This window comes from Nicotiana tomentosiformis, chromosome 5, assembly GCF_000390325.3.
Source record: "Nicotiana tomentosiformis chromosome 5, ASM39032v3, whole genome shotgun sequence".
Lineage (NCBI taxonomy): Eukaryota > Viridiplantae > Streptophyta > Magnoliopsida > Solanales > Solanaceae > Nicotiana > Nicotiana tomentosiformis.
Genome location: NC_090816.1, coordinates 15748322 through 15765767, shown reverse-complemented (window position 1 = coordinate 15765767; position 17446 = coordinate 15748322). Strand labels below are relative to the sequence as shown.

At 35.7% G+C, this 17446-nt stretch overlaps 1 protein-coding gene across 1 annotated transcript; it reads left to right on the top strand.

The window, feature by feature from the left end:
- The first annotated feature begins 5399 nt into the window (after window positions 1-5399).
- On the top strand, window positions 5400-11760 carry LOC104104802 (polyadenylate-binding protein 2). The gene is made up of 6 exons (XM_070202013.1): window positions 5400-5577; window positions 5675-5777; window positions 6881-6951; window positions 10148-10339; window positions 11187-11314; window positions 11399-11760. The coding sequence occupies exons 1-6, from the start codon at window positions 5470-5472 to the stop codon at window positions 11445-11447; spliced, it is 651 nt and encodes a 216-aa protein (XP_070058114.1). The 5' UTR covers window positions 5400-5469; the 3' UTR covers window positions 11448-11760.
- Window positions 11761-17446: the final 5686 nt, after the last annotated feature.

Sequence of the window (17446 nt, the reverse complement as noted above, 5' to 3'; positions counted from 1 at the left end):
TACTTTTCAGTTCATGTTGTTGCAATTGGTATTGAGTTATAAAGGCCGTAAATGATATTTGAGGCAAAGTGTTAAATTGTAAAATATTTGAGTTGTTCGCTCCCGGATATGTTTGTTAAGATTTTGTGCACATTATGGTCGAGCCAAGAGCTCCTTATTGTGAAAAATGATGTATTATTGATTTCTGTGGCAAGTTAAAATATTTGAGCACTTGAGGTGCAATTTGCGATATGTTTTGATATTTGACCACTCGATGTGCAATTTGTGATATGTTGTGATATTGGCACATGATATTGTTGGGAGGATTGTTCGGGTGTTTGCACGAGGTTTCTGTTGTGCTATTGTTACTATTGATATATGCACATACGGCGTGACAAGACGGGCTATATATGTGGGTTTGCGCATGTGGCGAGACAAGGTGGGAATATTATTATGCGTGTGCGGCGAGACAAGGTAGGCATTTACTTTATTATTGCACATGTGGCGAGACAAAGTGGAAAATATCGAGGATTGATTTGTGATGGCCCGGGGGCATTGTTGTTATTGATATTTGTGTTGGGACTACGAGGCGGTACCTCAGGAGTGCCCTTTGTTGAAATTTATTTATGATTTGGGACTACGAGGCGGTACCTCGGGAGTGCCCTTTGTTGATATTTGTCTATGGTTGCACTTGCCTTTGGTTATTTTATTTTTTCGTGATATGTAAATTCTTATGTTCTTCCGTGATGTATTATTTGATTTTATTATGTGTTTTGTATTCCTTGTTGTATTGTGTTGGCTTTGGCTCTTTATACAAGACTCTGAGGATTTGTGTTTATGATTTTTACTGGTTTTCGAGATTTGAGTTGTTTCGAATAAAAGAAACTGCTATTATGGTTTAATTTAATAAATTTTACATCCAAATTAGCAGTCATCGGATACTTCATTTTAATTGAAATGTCATTTTCTTCACCCAACCGAGTTCAAAAAATAAACTCATTTCTTTGATGATTTCTTACTTGGTTTAAAAAATTATAAACTTACTTTATTGAAAATAAATTGATCCTGCGGATCTTATATACATTGATAAATTTTGTACGTGAGTTGTCCGTGCGGTTATGAAAAATAATATGGGTATGAGGTGTCGGAGAAAATATGATGATTTTATTATTGACACGTGAGTTGTCCGTGTGGTTGTGATAGAAATATGGGCACGAGGTACCATAAAAAATATGAAAGTGGGCTGAGACCCGTAACTTTTATGATTGTGAAATGAGGTGTCACATGGTGAATTTTACTTGAAAATATATTTATTTGAAAGAAGTATATTCAAAAGATATTTATTCAAAAGAAATATATTCGAAAGATATTTATCTTAAAGAATAATATGTGAAGTATTTATATTTGAAGGACTTGATTAATTGGTTGTACTTGTGTTCCTTATTCGCCTGAGCAATAATTATGATGTTCTTATTGCCTTGCTGTTATATCACTGGTTGATTTTGTTGTTATCATTGCTAGTTGTTTTTCAGTACTATTGTATACTGCTATATTACACAAGTTATTTGATTAGTGAGTGTCTTGACTGTACCTCGTCACTACTCCACCGAATTTAGTATTGATACTTACTGAGTACCGACTGTGGTATACTCATACTACACTTCTGTACATTTTTGTGCAGAGCCAGATATTAGAGATATCGTACCTGGGCAGAGTTAGTGTGTTGATCGCAAGGATTCAAGGTAGAGCTGTTTGGTCATCGCAGTCCCTTGGAGTCTTTTCATTTTATTGTACTGTCAACTCTTATTCGAACAGTATTGTATATTCGATCTTTGAGATCATTGCATGTATTCAGTTAGAATTCGTGACTCAGTATTACCAGTCTTGGGAAGGTGTTATAATTGTTTCCGTTGTTGGTTTCGATTATAAAAAAAGATGGCTTGAATTGTAATTGTAATCGGCTTACCTAGTCTTAGAGACTAAGTGCCATCACAATGCATGTGGTGGGATTTTGGGTCGTGACAGTGTTGTCCCCTAAATTTTCCGGAAGCACGAGTAACTTCATTAAAATCAAACCCCCGCCAACCAAGGTCCTTGGTAGTGGTCCGAAATGCATTTAAGATTTTGCCAGAGAATTTGTCTATGTGCTAAAGTAGGACTAGCATAAATCGATGAAAATAAAAATCTTTTAGTAAGAGATAATACCTCTACCATGTAGTGAACATCTTGGTTAGTGATAACTACCTCTTCCACAAGTAGAAGATTTTCATCTCAAAGGACGGCAATATCACCAGAGTTCCCTTCAACCGCTACAGAAGTGATACTAGTAAAATTAAAATCATCATGTAAAGGTAGATGATCCATCATATGAGTTTCTAGAAGAACAACTAACGCAGGGTGATGGTAGTCCAATAGTGAGCGGAAATTGCGACGAAAATCTGGCGAGCGAACACCCCTATAGTTCCAAATAATGAGCTTCATTTCTGGATTATTGAAGGGCAGTGTGGGTGACACTAGAAATTTGGGGTTCACCTAGGGGATTCTCCATATTCCCTTGCTCCAATGGGCGCAGGGTAGGTATGAGGACTAGTGCAAACTTTTCCACATTGGGGTTAACAGTGGGGCGATGTTTGATTAGGCATTTTTTGAGATTTGGTGGACACTTGAGATACAATTTTTTTGATACTGCTCCTTTAGGATCAAGAGTTGTATTCCGTCGAGGGTGACCAACTCTGTTTGAGTTTCACGCAGTTCTGCGGCTAGAGCTGATATTTCTTGTTGACTTATGTACTAGTGGAGTGTGTTATGGAGGATGTAGGTCAAAGGGGCCGATTGAGGACGAGGAAAGGGTGGTTTGGGCAATGTCCATAGGGTTTTGCATAATGATGAGAACATCTTGATTGTTGATCTCCAACATAAAGGTCAGTGCATGGCCTACTAGCCCTATCTCGAGCCAGGACTGTGCTGGTGCAAGGGGTTGAGGAGTCAAGGAGGTGTAGATGCGACGGTACTGGAGTGGAAGGTGTGGATTCCGCATGGTGAAAGGAAGAAATTGTCCGAGATGGTATGGTGGAGAAGGAGTGTGATGTAGGTGAATGCCTGTATATGGGCATTTATGATGAGGAAGGGTCATTAGATATAGAGGAGTGCGAGGAGCTTTGTGAAGCCTCTAAGTTTACTTGCGAAATATGTATCTTAGTTTGGGATGAGGAAATTGGTGTAATGGGATGTGATGGGATATTTGGGCTATCAGACTTTGGGGGCGTGAGGGAATGTCATGAGTATTATAGGAACTTGAGATGTGGGCTACGCCGTTCTTTTTAGTTAGGAGAGGCAATGTTTGGGAAGCTACTGGGCTGGCGATGGCTTTCACAGATTGTAATGGGCTTGCACAGTGTATATCTTGACTGGGGAAGAAAGATTTTATATGATCCACTATGGATGTGGCTTGAGTAGGGTTAGACGTGTTAAGATGGGTTTACTGGTATGGGCGATGGAATTTTGTGGATCAACGTGGAAAATTTGCAGGAGTAGAGCATGATGAGTCATAGTTGGCATATGTTGTATGTGCTATATAGATGGATATGATGTGGAAGGAATGAGGGTCCACTAACTCTTCATTATTAGTGGTTAAACAATTAAATAAATTAGTGGAGTTAAAAAGTCCATCATTAATAGAGCTCGAATTTTTATTAGAAACGTGATTAGGTTTTAGTGGAGTGGAGATATGAGACTTACCAGTAGGCCTTGCGATGGCGGCTGCTCTACCTGATTTGGCGAGTGGTGGTTTCATGGGCAATGGTGTATTGATGAAATCATCTTGAACTCGTTGCATGCCTTTTCCTTTTCGAGTATGCTTGGATGGGAAATCAACTGTTTTCCATTCATGATCACTGGATTGCAATGATTCTATTTGATTGGTTGAGTAGGTACTTGTAGTTGCAGTGCTTGAAGTAGGGGAAAGATATTGTGATGAGGTGGTTGGGGTAGTTTGAGAAGGACATAGATTTGAATTATGGCCAAGCATTCCACAAGTTGTGCAGAGTAGATTAAGACCCCCACACAAAATAATTTGTTTATGGGAGCCAATATACACATGTGATTTGAGCGTTTTCTCGAGTGGTACCTCTATGCAAACACGAGCATAACGTCTTCGTGTTGTGGAGGAAGTGCGGGCATCCACTTTTAGTAGTTTACCCACTTTCGTTCCAACCCTTTCCAGGATTTCCAGATCATAAAACTCAATTGGGAGTTCTGGAAGGCGGATCCATATCGCAGAGTATGTGAGTTGCGCAGAGGAGGCAATGAACTTGGGGCTCCCAACGTCTCACTGATAGAAAATGATTAAACACAAACCAAGGTCCCTCATGAAGGGCACGCATCATGTTTTTCTCCTTTTCGAATTTAATTAGGAAGAAATCATGGCCTAAATCAATGAGTGGTAAGTCTTTTGTAGGCTTCCACATAGTAGTGAGCTTTTGCTTGAGTAGTTGATGACCTATTTTCCTGCCAAAAACTTTAACAATAATCGAATATTGCCAGGGGAGGTACAATTTGCTCTTATCAGTGGAAGATAACGGGATAAAATCTTCAGTATTTATGGCAGTGCTTGTTTCATCGGAGAGGTCTAATAGTTGTCTATTGGAAAGGGTGGTTTGGCAATTTATAGCATCTGGAGAACTGGAAAGAAGCTTCTGACGGAAAGTGCCTTGAGTTGAAAGGGGGTGTGCTTCATCGATTTGCATGGTGCTAATGTCTGGTGATTCAACTTGATTGGAGGGTGGTTGGTCTGGTGGTTGGGTCATTTTTAGAGAGTTTTCTGGTTTCAAAAAAACTGTCCCTTCATGCTATACGACTTACTTTTTCACCAAATCTCACCCTAGTTTATATCCAAATACAATTTCACTATCTACAATTCTTTTAAATTTTCAAATACATTATTTCGACTTCAGCTCATATACTACCTAATTCCCTATTTGATTTTTTTCTCATGACACACTTTGTTGCTATTTTCTGTTTTATTACTTATAAATATAAATACAAGTAACTATCACAATAAATAAAAAAGTAATTATCACATTAAGCTAGCGTTTGGATATAAATTTGATTGAAATTTAAAAATAAAAGAGTTTTGTGAAATTGTGTTGAAAAGTTATTTTTGAAAGTTAAAATTGTGTTTGAACATGCATTTTATTTGAAAAAAGTTGAAGTTTTCGGAGTGAAATAATTTTTTCTTACTTATTGTAATTTGAATATTTTTCTTCGAAAAAATTTCAAAAAATAATAAAATTCTATGAATAAATAATATTTTTTATTTTTTTTAAAGGTAAAAAAAATCTCTGTCTTATTTATTGTATTAGAATTCACAGATTCTGTTCAGGACTTGGGCTGACAAGTATAAAAACGACATCGTTCAATAAAATACTTGTTTGGGTAAAGTAGTAGCACACTCCTATTAGGGAAAAAGGAGTGGCGGCGAGAGAGAGAAAGATGGAGGAAGAAGAGCACGAAGTGTACGGAGGAGAAATCCCAATGGAAGCTGAAATGGAAGCTGACATGGAGCATCACGGCGGTGCCGCCGATGATGATGCCGTTAAGGTAGGTACTCCTTATCTTTTTTTTTTTTTTTGATTTAGTCTTTTTATGTTTTGTTAAAATAAAACCCTAATTAGGAGTGGATCTGATTGATTGTCAGGAGTTGGATGAAATGAAGAAACGATTAAAGGAGATGGAAGATGAAGCTGTTGCTCTCCGTGAGATGCAAGCCAAAGTTGAAAAAGAAATGGGTTCTGTTCAAGGTCTCTCTTTTTATCCTTGATTTATGTTTGATCTTTTACTTTTAGTGGATGTATGTTTAGATATTCTGACAATTTCTGTAAAAAATTTGTGATCTTTGAACCAATAATTTTTTTTTGTGATCTTTGGATTATTGGATCTAAATAAGGATGCTTTTTCTGTTTTAAACCCCTAAAAAGAATGCCTACTGCACGCCTTATTTGAGACTACTAAAAGGATACTTCTTTTCGCTAGAGTTTGCTATAGTAACTGATTAAAATATTATAAAATATTACCCAAGACATTGATGGATTTCTTATGGTTGGAAATAAAAGCTCCAATTTTTACTACAGCGAGCTGTAAAATTTTCAGCTCCTCTTATTTGGCATAATTAAATCTCTTGTTCTGCTCTATGAACACGGGCAAAGAGAGAGGGCGAGAATTTTTTGTTTTTAGCTCCTTTCGTAGCGTAGTGGAATCATACGGAGTCCAAATTGAGTGGAATTGATATGGAGGATTCATATAGCCAAAGCCAATCCTAAGTAGTTTGGAATGGAAGCCTAATTGTTGTTTTACGCTATTTTGAGTAACAAACAAAGAATATTATTGACTATGAAAGAACGAAGGCACAAAGGTTGAAGAAAGCATGAATCATGGGAAGTGTGAATTTTAATAGGACCAAAACAGTAATAATTGTAGGGGTCACTTCTCATTTTAGTTTTTCCCGTAAATTCCTCCTTTTGCTTCTTATCTGTTGCCTCTAGTTCTTGATTGTGCATTGACTATCTTTTTCAACTCAGCTGATAAAATATCCACCAATATAACCAATTTTCAATTTAGAAAAGAGTAGAGTATCAAAGTGACCTTCTCTTAGCCTAAAATATGAGTAATGACGTGGTTTAATGAATGAAAATCAATTGCAGGAATTGTCAGTGGGACCAAAAGCATTTTCTACGAATTGCAATGTGATTAGTCGGCTATCAAGGATTAAACTTAAGATTTTCAGTAACTTAGAAACTGAAATTCAATTTTCTCTTTGTTTCCTTATTGTTATTGCATTGTTTGTTTATTTTCTCAATTTCTATTTTACATGGACTAATCATTTGTCGAATCATTTGTTATGCAGATCCTGCTAGTGCAGCTGCTTCTCAGGCAAGCCGTGAGGAAGTGGATTCAAGATCAATATTTGTTGGCAATGTAAGAACCTGACATCTGTAATTTCTAATCGGTGATTGCATTCTTGGAGAAGCTTTACTTGATCCAAGGATGTTTTCAGATAAAAACTTGTTGTGTGTGTAGTTAAGCCATTTGTTTGATTTTCTAGTGGAGCTACTTTGTTGCTTATATTTGATAATCCTAAACTTAGTATGTGTGAGCTTGCCCATATTACTGATTCCAAGCCCCATAACGGATGGTTGTGGTAGGCTGATAGCCAGATTGCAATGAGTTAATTTGTGAATCCTCACAATATTGGATACATTGTGACATACTTATTTTTAGACATGTGTTTAACCGTTTGAATGATGGAATGAAGCAGGCCCAAATCAAGAGAAACTTATAGAGATTCATGTAGCAGATACCACCTGTTTGTATTGAGACATAGTAATGTTGTTGTACATTTGATAGTGCCGCTGTTTAATATAAGTATGTATTTGCATGCGAAATAAGTTTGTTGATGCAGTGCACGTTTCAGTTTGGTCAGCAAGTGCATATTTGTATTGCATACGCCTGTGTTACGACTTTGGTGTCTCTTTGGCATACATGTATCAGCATTTTGTTTGATCTGGTCTAATTGTTTCTGGATACTTCTACTTTTTTCCGCAAAGAAGTACTAGTATATACCAACGAAGATGATTGTCATTTTGGAGTGCTCAGCATGAAGTCTTGACAATATCACAAACTTCCTTCTTCAAGTTAAAATAAAAACAGCAGTGCTTTTTATCATCCTATGACATATTTCAACTAGCTGCTCTCTTTTGTTTGAAACTATCAATCAGACACATCTCCATGTGACTCTAGTACAATGATCTAGTCATGAATTTTCTCTTAGTTTTGGAGCTAGACTAACCGAGTGTCTATTATGGGTTGGAGGAAGTACTATACGATTGTATATTTGTTTCAGAATTGAACATTTGTCGGGACCACTGGCTTTATGAACAATTGGGTATTGTAATGTATAAGCTCAAATAATATGAGCCAAAGATGAGATTTGAACTATTAAGGTGAAATTTCCTTTGTGAGATAACCTACTTGGGATCGTCATATCTTTTTGACCCCATGAGTGCCTTTCAGTTACTATTTGGAAGAATATATGATGATTTTGATTCATTATTACAAACTGTCACCAAGAGCTTTGTGGACTTGTATTTTTTCTGTTTTAGTTTGGAAATTTTGAACTGGTATCCGGTGGTTAAATTATGTACTTGAATCCTGATTGGGGGGCTAGTTTTGTACAAAGTATGTTCCGGTTCCATTGTAGCCAGGGACAATTTCTATTCCTTACTAAAGCTGTTAGTACTTATTGAGGCACCGCAGGTATATTTTTCTGTTTTCATCACGTCTTGGGATAATGAAAGAAATAATGTATATTATTTCCTGTAAGCAATGGAAGCATTTTTTTGTTCCTAATTCATGTGTTTGGCACTAAAGAGTTGCAGCATCTTGACCTATCTCATTATCGATGTGTGGAATTAGAACATGAACAGTTAAAAAAGTTTGTGCAGTGTGATCTTATTTGCGGAGTTAGTTATGATGGTTGAACATTTTCGCTTCTTTTTGTTACATATGGTGTTTAGCAATTATGCTTGAAATGATAGAACTTGATCTTAACCTGAATTTTGCATCATTTTCTTTTGTTTCTTTTCTTGCAATGTGAACTTCTTGGTGTCATTGTCTCTTTACTTCTTGTAGTTATTAGGAATGTTTCTTTTTCTTGATGTTCTCTTCATTTTGGTTTGACTTGGATGCATCTTGAGAGTCATGATTTGACTTTCTGTCACTATAATCGCAGGTGCATTTTCTGAATAGCGCTGGCACCATATTTTTTGATGGTGGGAGAGAGTTGTTCTGATTTTAAAAATTTCTCTTATGAGGCACTTTACCTGTAGGCTGACTTGTAAAAAGTTTGAAAAAAGAAAGTAAGCAAAAAAGAAGAGAGGAGAAAAAAATAAAGCTTAAAAGAAGATAAAAAAGCATGAGAAAAAAAAATATTGTGAAGCCCCACTGGAAAAAAAAGATGAAATTGAAATACAATTTGGAGGGGAGAGGCAAAGAAAAAGTATGAGAAAATGGAAAAGAATATTTGGGGATGTAAGATTCTTGTTGAAACCGCAAAAGTCATTTCTTTGTTAAAGAATTTTCACCTTAGGTTCAAGTTTCTACCTTCTTGCAAGAAGAAATTTACACTTGCCTATATAAAGCGCAAAGCCATTGTCACTGTCATGCAAGTTCTAGTTGCCGAGTCTGATTGCTGCAGGCAGCTGGTGGACGTGAGTATTCAGATATGACTAGCTATTTAAGCCTGATGCGGTGAGGTGTCATTACTCTTTGCCTTCGGCCTTATCTCATATTTCTTCTATGGCGACCCAAATTATTATACTGAACCATATGATATGTTCTATCCTGTGCTTGTATGGTGATGTGGCATTCAGTTGCCATTGTACCTACAATATGTCTCGTTGGGATGAAAGAATGAGGGATGAGATGTATGTCTTGTTTGGTTAATATGTAAAAGAAGATGGTCAAGCATTTTAACCCCCTCCAAAGTTTGGCGAAAGAGAAATAAATATCTCTGGACTTGTAATTGAATGATGAAAGTGTTTCTTGAAACCACCTAGCTAGTTAAATCCTTTTAGGGCATTGAAGTCATTTATAGTGGCGACATTTGATTTTACAGCAACAGAAGTTGAAATTCTCTTTTGGTATCAAGCATAAGTAAAGCCAGCAAAAATAAGTCTACTGTGCTGGGATGATCTTTTGATTGGTGTTTGGGAGGTGTTGGGTGCAAATTTTTGTTTCTCTTCCTTTATATGCTGATACCAGGATGTTATATACTATAATGTATTAATATTTGAAAGTTGATTAAATTGTATTTAGACATGTATTTCGCTTGGAAAAAGTTCGAAAGTTTGTAAGAACCATTATTTTAATCTTGGAAAAAAGAAAAAAACATTATTGAAATACTCAACCAGTTCAACTTCAAATTCTCCATTCAATGTGTAGTTGCAATAATTGATAAAAGTATAAAATAAATATTTCATTATTTGCAAATAATATGTAAGTCCAAATGCTTAGAAGTGCAAATAAGAAATTTAGCTCTCTGTGAAGTGTCAAATTCCCTATTTTATTGTCACTTGCAGTTACCAGCTCGTGTTGAATGAATTTCATGTGACAGGTTGATTATGCATGTACCCCGGAGGAAGTTCAGCAGCATTTCCAGGCATGTGGCACTGTGAATCGAGTTACTATTCTAACTGATAAGTTTGGTCAACCTAAAGGTTTTGCATATGTTGAATTCGTTGAACAAGAAGCTATTCAGGAGGCACTTCAGCTGAATGAGTCCGAACTGCATGGACGCCAGTTGAAGGTACACCCCCCCCCCCCACCCCCCACAATCTTTTAGTTGAATAAAATTGTTGCTCTCCATCAACCAGTCACATTTCTGGTAGGAGAAAAGATATAGAAACAGGAAAGGCCTCACTGCAAAATAGGATGTGGGGTATATTGGATGGGCTGTGACAATTCAGAAGTATCAAGCTTATTATGATGTTGCATCTTTTATATAACAACAACAAACCCAGTGTAATCCCACAAGTGGGAACTGGGGAGGGTAGTGTGTAAGCAGATCTTACCCCTACCTTGTGAAAGGTAGAGAGGCTGTTCCGATAGACCCCCGGCTCGAAAAAAAAAAGCAAGGAAAGGAAAAGAAGCAGCACAACAGGAAGATGGTGCGATAACCGATAGTACTATAAATCCAAGAATAAGAGAATGCAAAAATACTACTACTGCTACTATTGTTATGGAAAGTAAGGACGTACGACTACCTTATATAGATAGAAATCTATCATTTTATTGTTCTGCCTTGCTGACATTTTCACTTGTCAGACTTTACCATATAAAATGATATATGGTTCACCGCGCAGCATATATGGGGATTGTAGTGTTGCGTACATGGATTGAGAATATGATTGTGGAAGGGATAGCTTAAATAGAGGATATGATTGTTGTTCAATTAGACAACTAAACTCCTGAGTCCCTTTTATAAATATTTTTAGTTCTGTTTTTGCAACCAAATTATCACTTTTACTGAGGTGAACATGCCTTTCTTATTTTACAACAAAAAATCAGATAATCAATCAGCTCGTACAGTTTAATATTTAAAAATCCAACACTTTACAATTTTACATCCGCTTGTGATTCTCCCTCTATTGCAGGTTATGCCCAAGAGAACTAATGTTCCAGGGATGAAGCAGTTTCGTGGTAGGCGCTTCAATCCTTATATGGCTTACGGATTCAGAAGGCCTTATACACCTCCTTATTTCTATTCTCCTTATGGATTCGGGTGAGTGTTTAATTCAGTTGATTATCTCAGGCTTTGACAGTTCCAAGTGGATGAATCACATGTATATTGTTTTGTATGCTACAGGAAAGTTCCAAGGTTCAGGAGGGCTACGCGGTTCATGCCTTACTATTAAAAGATGTGATATGCTGCTACCAAATCTAAATACAAGCGGACACTTGACTCGTAAAAGATCACGATGCTGTCAATTGGGACGCATCCTTTTCCATTTCTCCATGTGTCAGCTGGGTTTTATGTTGTGAGACATTATAGCAGTTGACTAGCATAAGTTTATGTAGCCTTCCTGCATTTGATCTTTAGGAAAATCTCTTATCTATTAGTATTCTCGAAGTATTTACCTATTTGAAAAACAGTATACTTGAACCATTTCTGTGGAGTATTGGGGAGTTAGCAACTATCTTGATAGAATGAAGTTCAGCTTTCTTGCTTCTCGGAATTACACCTGGGAGTGTGTTGAGTAGGCCATAATATAAATTGCACTCTATAATAGGCACACAGCTTGTGTGCAAGATTCAGGCTAGTTTTGGGGCTTATTTTAGGATCAAGAAATACTTGTTCTTGGAAATGCAATGAAAGAATAACATCCAGAGAGTGCAATGGATAAGTAGTACAACCCCAGCAATATGCATCTTAGGGGTCGTTTGAAAGGGTAGTTTTGTCTTTATACATGTTTATTCATGTTATTAAAAATTAGTTATACATACTGTTGAAAAATACTACTTACCAAACAAAGAATTAATAATATCAAAACTAATACTTGTATTATTTTTTCTAATACATCCTACCAAATGACCCCTTAGTGCATTAGATCCATGTGAAAAAGAACTAAGGAAATCAAATATCCTGTCCGCTTGTACCATGTTCAATTTTAGACCAAAAGGCTAAGCTAAGGTACAACAAAAACACAAAAGGGATCTTTAAATAATTAGTCGGACATATTAATTGTTTACTTTTTTTTAACCATTAATTATATACAATTTGCCTCAAGAGAGTCTTTGATTTCTGCTCCTCTACACAGTCAATGATGATGAACTCTGCTGGAAAACTTTGCAGATGTTTCTTGATAAAAACAACCTAATGTTATCAGTATCCACTCAAGACAACCAAACCACTTCTGTTAATGAGAACCTAAAGGGGTAAGAAAACGATTGACAAAAAGTACTTAATGATTAGGAAATTTCCACAACGTGGAAATAATTATGAAACTACTTATCATATCTTTAGAGATAGTATTCAAGCAAAACAATCCTTACATCAAATGGACCCTATTCTTAACCAAGAGAATACAACTATAAGTTGGATACACCATAACTGTTGTATCAACAATAAAATCTGCAATCGTTACCTATGCTGGAACGCACTATTTCTCTTTGCTTATGGCATTTGTGAATTTTGGGTGAAATTCAAAAATAGTAAGATTTACATGTGGTAATTGAAAAATAGACACAGTTTCAAAAGTAATTGTGAATTTAGCCACTTTTCATGTAAAGATATATCTGAACAAAAACATTGTTCAAAATCCGAAAAATATTCCAGCATAATATACTGGAGTTCCAGCATAATATGCTAGAAGTTCATACACAAGTGCTCCAATCTCCAGTATATTATGCTGGAACTTTCGGTGTGCGGGAGTTCCAGCATAATATGCTGGAAGTTCATATACAAATGCACCAATCTCCAGTATATTATGCCGGAACTTTCCGTGTTGCGATAAAATAATGTCTATTTTTTAATGACTTTGCAAACACGGGCTATTTTTCAATTTCCAATCCGAAAACTGGCTAGCCCGTGCTATTTTCACGTGAATTTTTCAACAACTCAGCCCACTAATGATGTTTCACTTTGGGCCTAGCCCCCCATGACTTTAAAACGCGTAACTAGGGTATACCCATCATTTCTTCCTCCCGTGTTTTCTCGATGTGAGATTCGCCTCGTGTGCCACATACACCCCTCCCCTAGGAACTCAACGTCCTCGCTAATGTTTGCCCCACCATCATTCAAAGTTACACGCGGAGTGATTCTGATATCATTCTTAACAACCTAATCCACTAGTAATACTGTTCACTTTAGACCTAGACCAGCATGACTTTAAAACGTGTTACTAGTGTATACCAATATTTTCCCTCCCGTATTTTGTCGATATAGGATTCACCTGGACCGTGACAGACTTCGAACAGATATGCCAAACACTTAATAATAACAATAAATCATTTCATTAAGACAAAAGTAATAGACCTATCGAACACAACATACTTGTCGGATGAACAATTACAAAGTACATTCCTTAATAGAAAAAATATGTTGACCCTCTCCTCGAGAATACAAATGGCTCATCAAAAAGGAATTCAGAATGAGTTGAATAGGAGTCCGGTTATTGTGAAGTTACTAAAAGACCATAACATTTTGGCTTTATTTCATATTGGTCCATCTGCATTTATAGGATTAACTTGCTTTAGCACACTTTTCTGCTTTTACATGTGAAGAGCACGTGGGAATGACTGGGCCCACAGGTGTAGTTTTCCTTTATCATTTGTGATATTTGGACATGCATTTAAAGCCCTTTTTTATTGGTTGTCACGTTACTATTTAGTTATAGCAAAAAGAAGAAAAAAAGTATTTTAACTAAATTATCCTTAATTAAATTTTTTATTTTTATTGATGTGTATAAACTAATCCTAATATCTGAGTTAATTTTAATGCTTACAGATTAAATTTGGTTGATGCACTCTAAATTCTAATTGAATAGTAAGTATATATCACTAATAATACTAAGTGAACATAAAATTATTTACTAACTGACTTTTATATTCTTCCTTCTACCCAAAATTTGTTAGATATCATGAATTTTGTTGGCAAAGTTCCCTTTTCTCAAAAGTTTAGGAAGTTAAAGAAATTACTACTACATATAAGGGGGAATAGAGGAGCTTCCTGTCATTGTAAAATGACCAAAAAAAGCTCAAATATCTTAATTTATTTCCCTAATTAATCCTAATTCTCTTCCTTAAATATAGTCATATCCGAGCACTCTTGAATTTATATTACAGCTTGAATTTTTACGTAATTGATTTAGAGAACTAATAATAGTTCTTCTGTCGGAAGCTCTAACAGTGCTACTAAGATAAACTAAAAAATATAAAATAATTAGAGATCTTAACCGTAATTTATTTGGGGTACTGACCGAGTATTTGAGAATACAAGTGGCATTTCAATATAAGTAGAGTTAAACTTGAAAGCGTAACTAATGGAGTATATATAGTAATTAGATAATCATGGAAAAATTTGACTATCTCTGTTGAACTGAAATTTGGATAATAATGGATAAATAACTAACACATGATTAATTGAATAAACATGACAAAATTTCACTACTTTTCTTGTAATTAGGACTATACTGGACTACATAAAAAAGTTTATACTATTATAAATGGAGAATTGCATTCGAAAGTTTTGAAGAAAAAATAATTTTTTCTTATGATTTAGTTTAAACACCTTTTGTAGAACCTATTCTTTTTCCTTTTACTATTGTGCATAATTGTATTTAATCCTCTTTTTCATTATTTTTTGTCTTATGTTTAAGTAAGGATAAGTTTATGGTAGACTCGAAAAATAAATCGAGAAGGCGTAGATTTTTTTAGAAGACAATGTATAATGGCAACTTCGTAATATGTAGATAAGATATATCTTGATTATATCACCAATATAAAAATGTATGTCATAAATAATTACTTAGATTAAATTAGATGCACTAAATTCTGGTTTTGTATGTCAATAAAAGTAGAGTTGAAACGGTAAGATACAACAAATTAATTAGGACTAACAATGATGTGATAAGTCACCTTGTGACTCACTCTCTGCTTGATATTTTTTATCAGCGAATACTGATTTTCGCCTTTTAAATTTGGGATTTCAATTGGGGTATAGCAACTACGGGTAAATCCAGAAATATTTTCATCTTCATATGGTATTTGCACCAGATTAATACTATAGTTTAATTCTTAGTGTAAAGTTAGAAAGGATTTGGAAAATATTTGCACTTGGCGCAACAACAACAACAACAACAAACTCAGTATATTTCCACAAGCGAGGTCTGACGAGGATAGTGTGTACGCATAGCTTATCCCTACCTTTAAAAACAGAGATGTTGTTTCTGGTAAACCCTCGACTCAGGAAAGATAAAGAAAAGGGGTAATGACAATGACAAGCAAACCAATCAAAAAACGAAGCGAAAACACAAAACTAACACTAGGTAGTGCAATTAGAAAACCGAACGAAGGAAGCAAGTAATAACAGAAGTCTAGAAATATAAAAATACACGAAAGACACTGAGTGAAGTACTAAAGCTACTGTAACAAATAATGACAAAGCTCAGCTACTTAACCCTCTATCCCAATTCTTAACCTCCACCCCTTCCTATCAATGGTCATGTCCATAGTAAGCTGGAGCAATATAATATCATGCCTAATCACCTCTCCCCAATACTTCTTCGGTCTGCCTCTATCTCTCCGTTGACCGTCCAAGGCCAACCTCTCACACCTTCTCATTGGTGCATCTGTACCTCTCCTCTTCATATGCCCGAATCATCTTAGTCTCGCCTCCCGCATCTTGTCCTCCACGGAAAACTTAATGTTTTCACTCTCAAAAGCAATTCTTATTTATAAATGTTCATTTCTAGAACACAACTTAGAGAGGCAGATAATGGTGGAAGATAGTTGAACTAATTATAACACTATCTTTAATCTGGTTTAATATGAAAAAAATCAATAGAAAATTACAGAAGAAATTAGTTACACTTGATTATTAGAAAAATGTCTTGTATTCATCAGTTCCAACTCATTTGTTAGATCATGTCGACCATTTCATAATCCTACTCTATAGTTTAAAAGGAAAAACAAGTGAATTCTTAAAAGAATCTTCAAAGATGCTACAATTTGCTTAACTAATAACGACCGAGGAGCTGAGAATATAATTTTTAGCAAAAATGCAACAAATCATATGCAAGAAAAATAATTTTGGATAAAATTTAAACTTGTACATTGACTAATATGTCTATAACAAGAAAAGCTTAAATTTAATAATTGGGTCCGGGCGCAGCTCGGGCCAAACATAACTAGTAGGTTTCTAACAGTCATTGACATGATACAAAGTACAACGAGCATTACTCACATTCTTTTTAATAAGAGAGGTGTTGAGACGAATGCGTGCAACTCGACTAATCCATTCACCAGCACAAATAGCGGATAACTTTGCATCACTCAGATGTTATCAAGGACTACAGTTAGAGGTGGCAAAATGGTTAAAAGAAAATAGTTATCCACCCATATTATCCATTAAAAAATGGGTTGGATAATGAACTTTTTAAAAATGGGTCGAATATGGATAAGAACCATATTATCCACTTAGAAAATGGTTAACCAAATGTATAACCAATGGATAACTAACGTGTTTAAGTAGTTTAACTTTTACATTTGTAAAGCCTCATATTGGAAGTTCCTCAAGTTTGGAAGACTAGAAATTCTCCAATAAGTGATCATATTCAAGAAGTTATGGATAATATGAATATCCATATTATCCATTGGATAACCCGTTTTTTATCCGTCTCAAATACGGGTCGGGTCGGATAATTTATCCGTTTTTTAAATCACCCATTTTCGACCCGCTCATATCCAACCCCGACACGCCCATTTGCCACCCTAACTACAGTTCTCTTCTGGACAAGCAGGGTCGACAATGCTTTCGCACACCTTTCCTTAGGTGTCTCTTTGAGGATCCAAGAAATCACATAAAACTTGTTAGCTTCTAGCTTTCACTTCACTCTTCCAATTGTTCTTCTAAAGCCTTTTCCTCATAGTTAGTGAAACTAGACGAAAATCAACTCCTATTGCAATCTCTCTTCATTACCTTAACTCTGCTCTTTTCGACAATGAGTATTTGGAGTAGCAAAGTATAGGTGATACTTCCACAAAATAGAATAGAAACCATATCCCCTGTATCTCCTTTCCTATAGTTATAAAAATCATAATACGGCTTGAGGTTATGGCGATTTGGCAAGGGACAAACAAGTAAATTATCAAAATATCTATCTTGGCAACCCAAAAAAGAACTGCAGAGACTGAA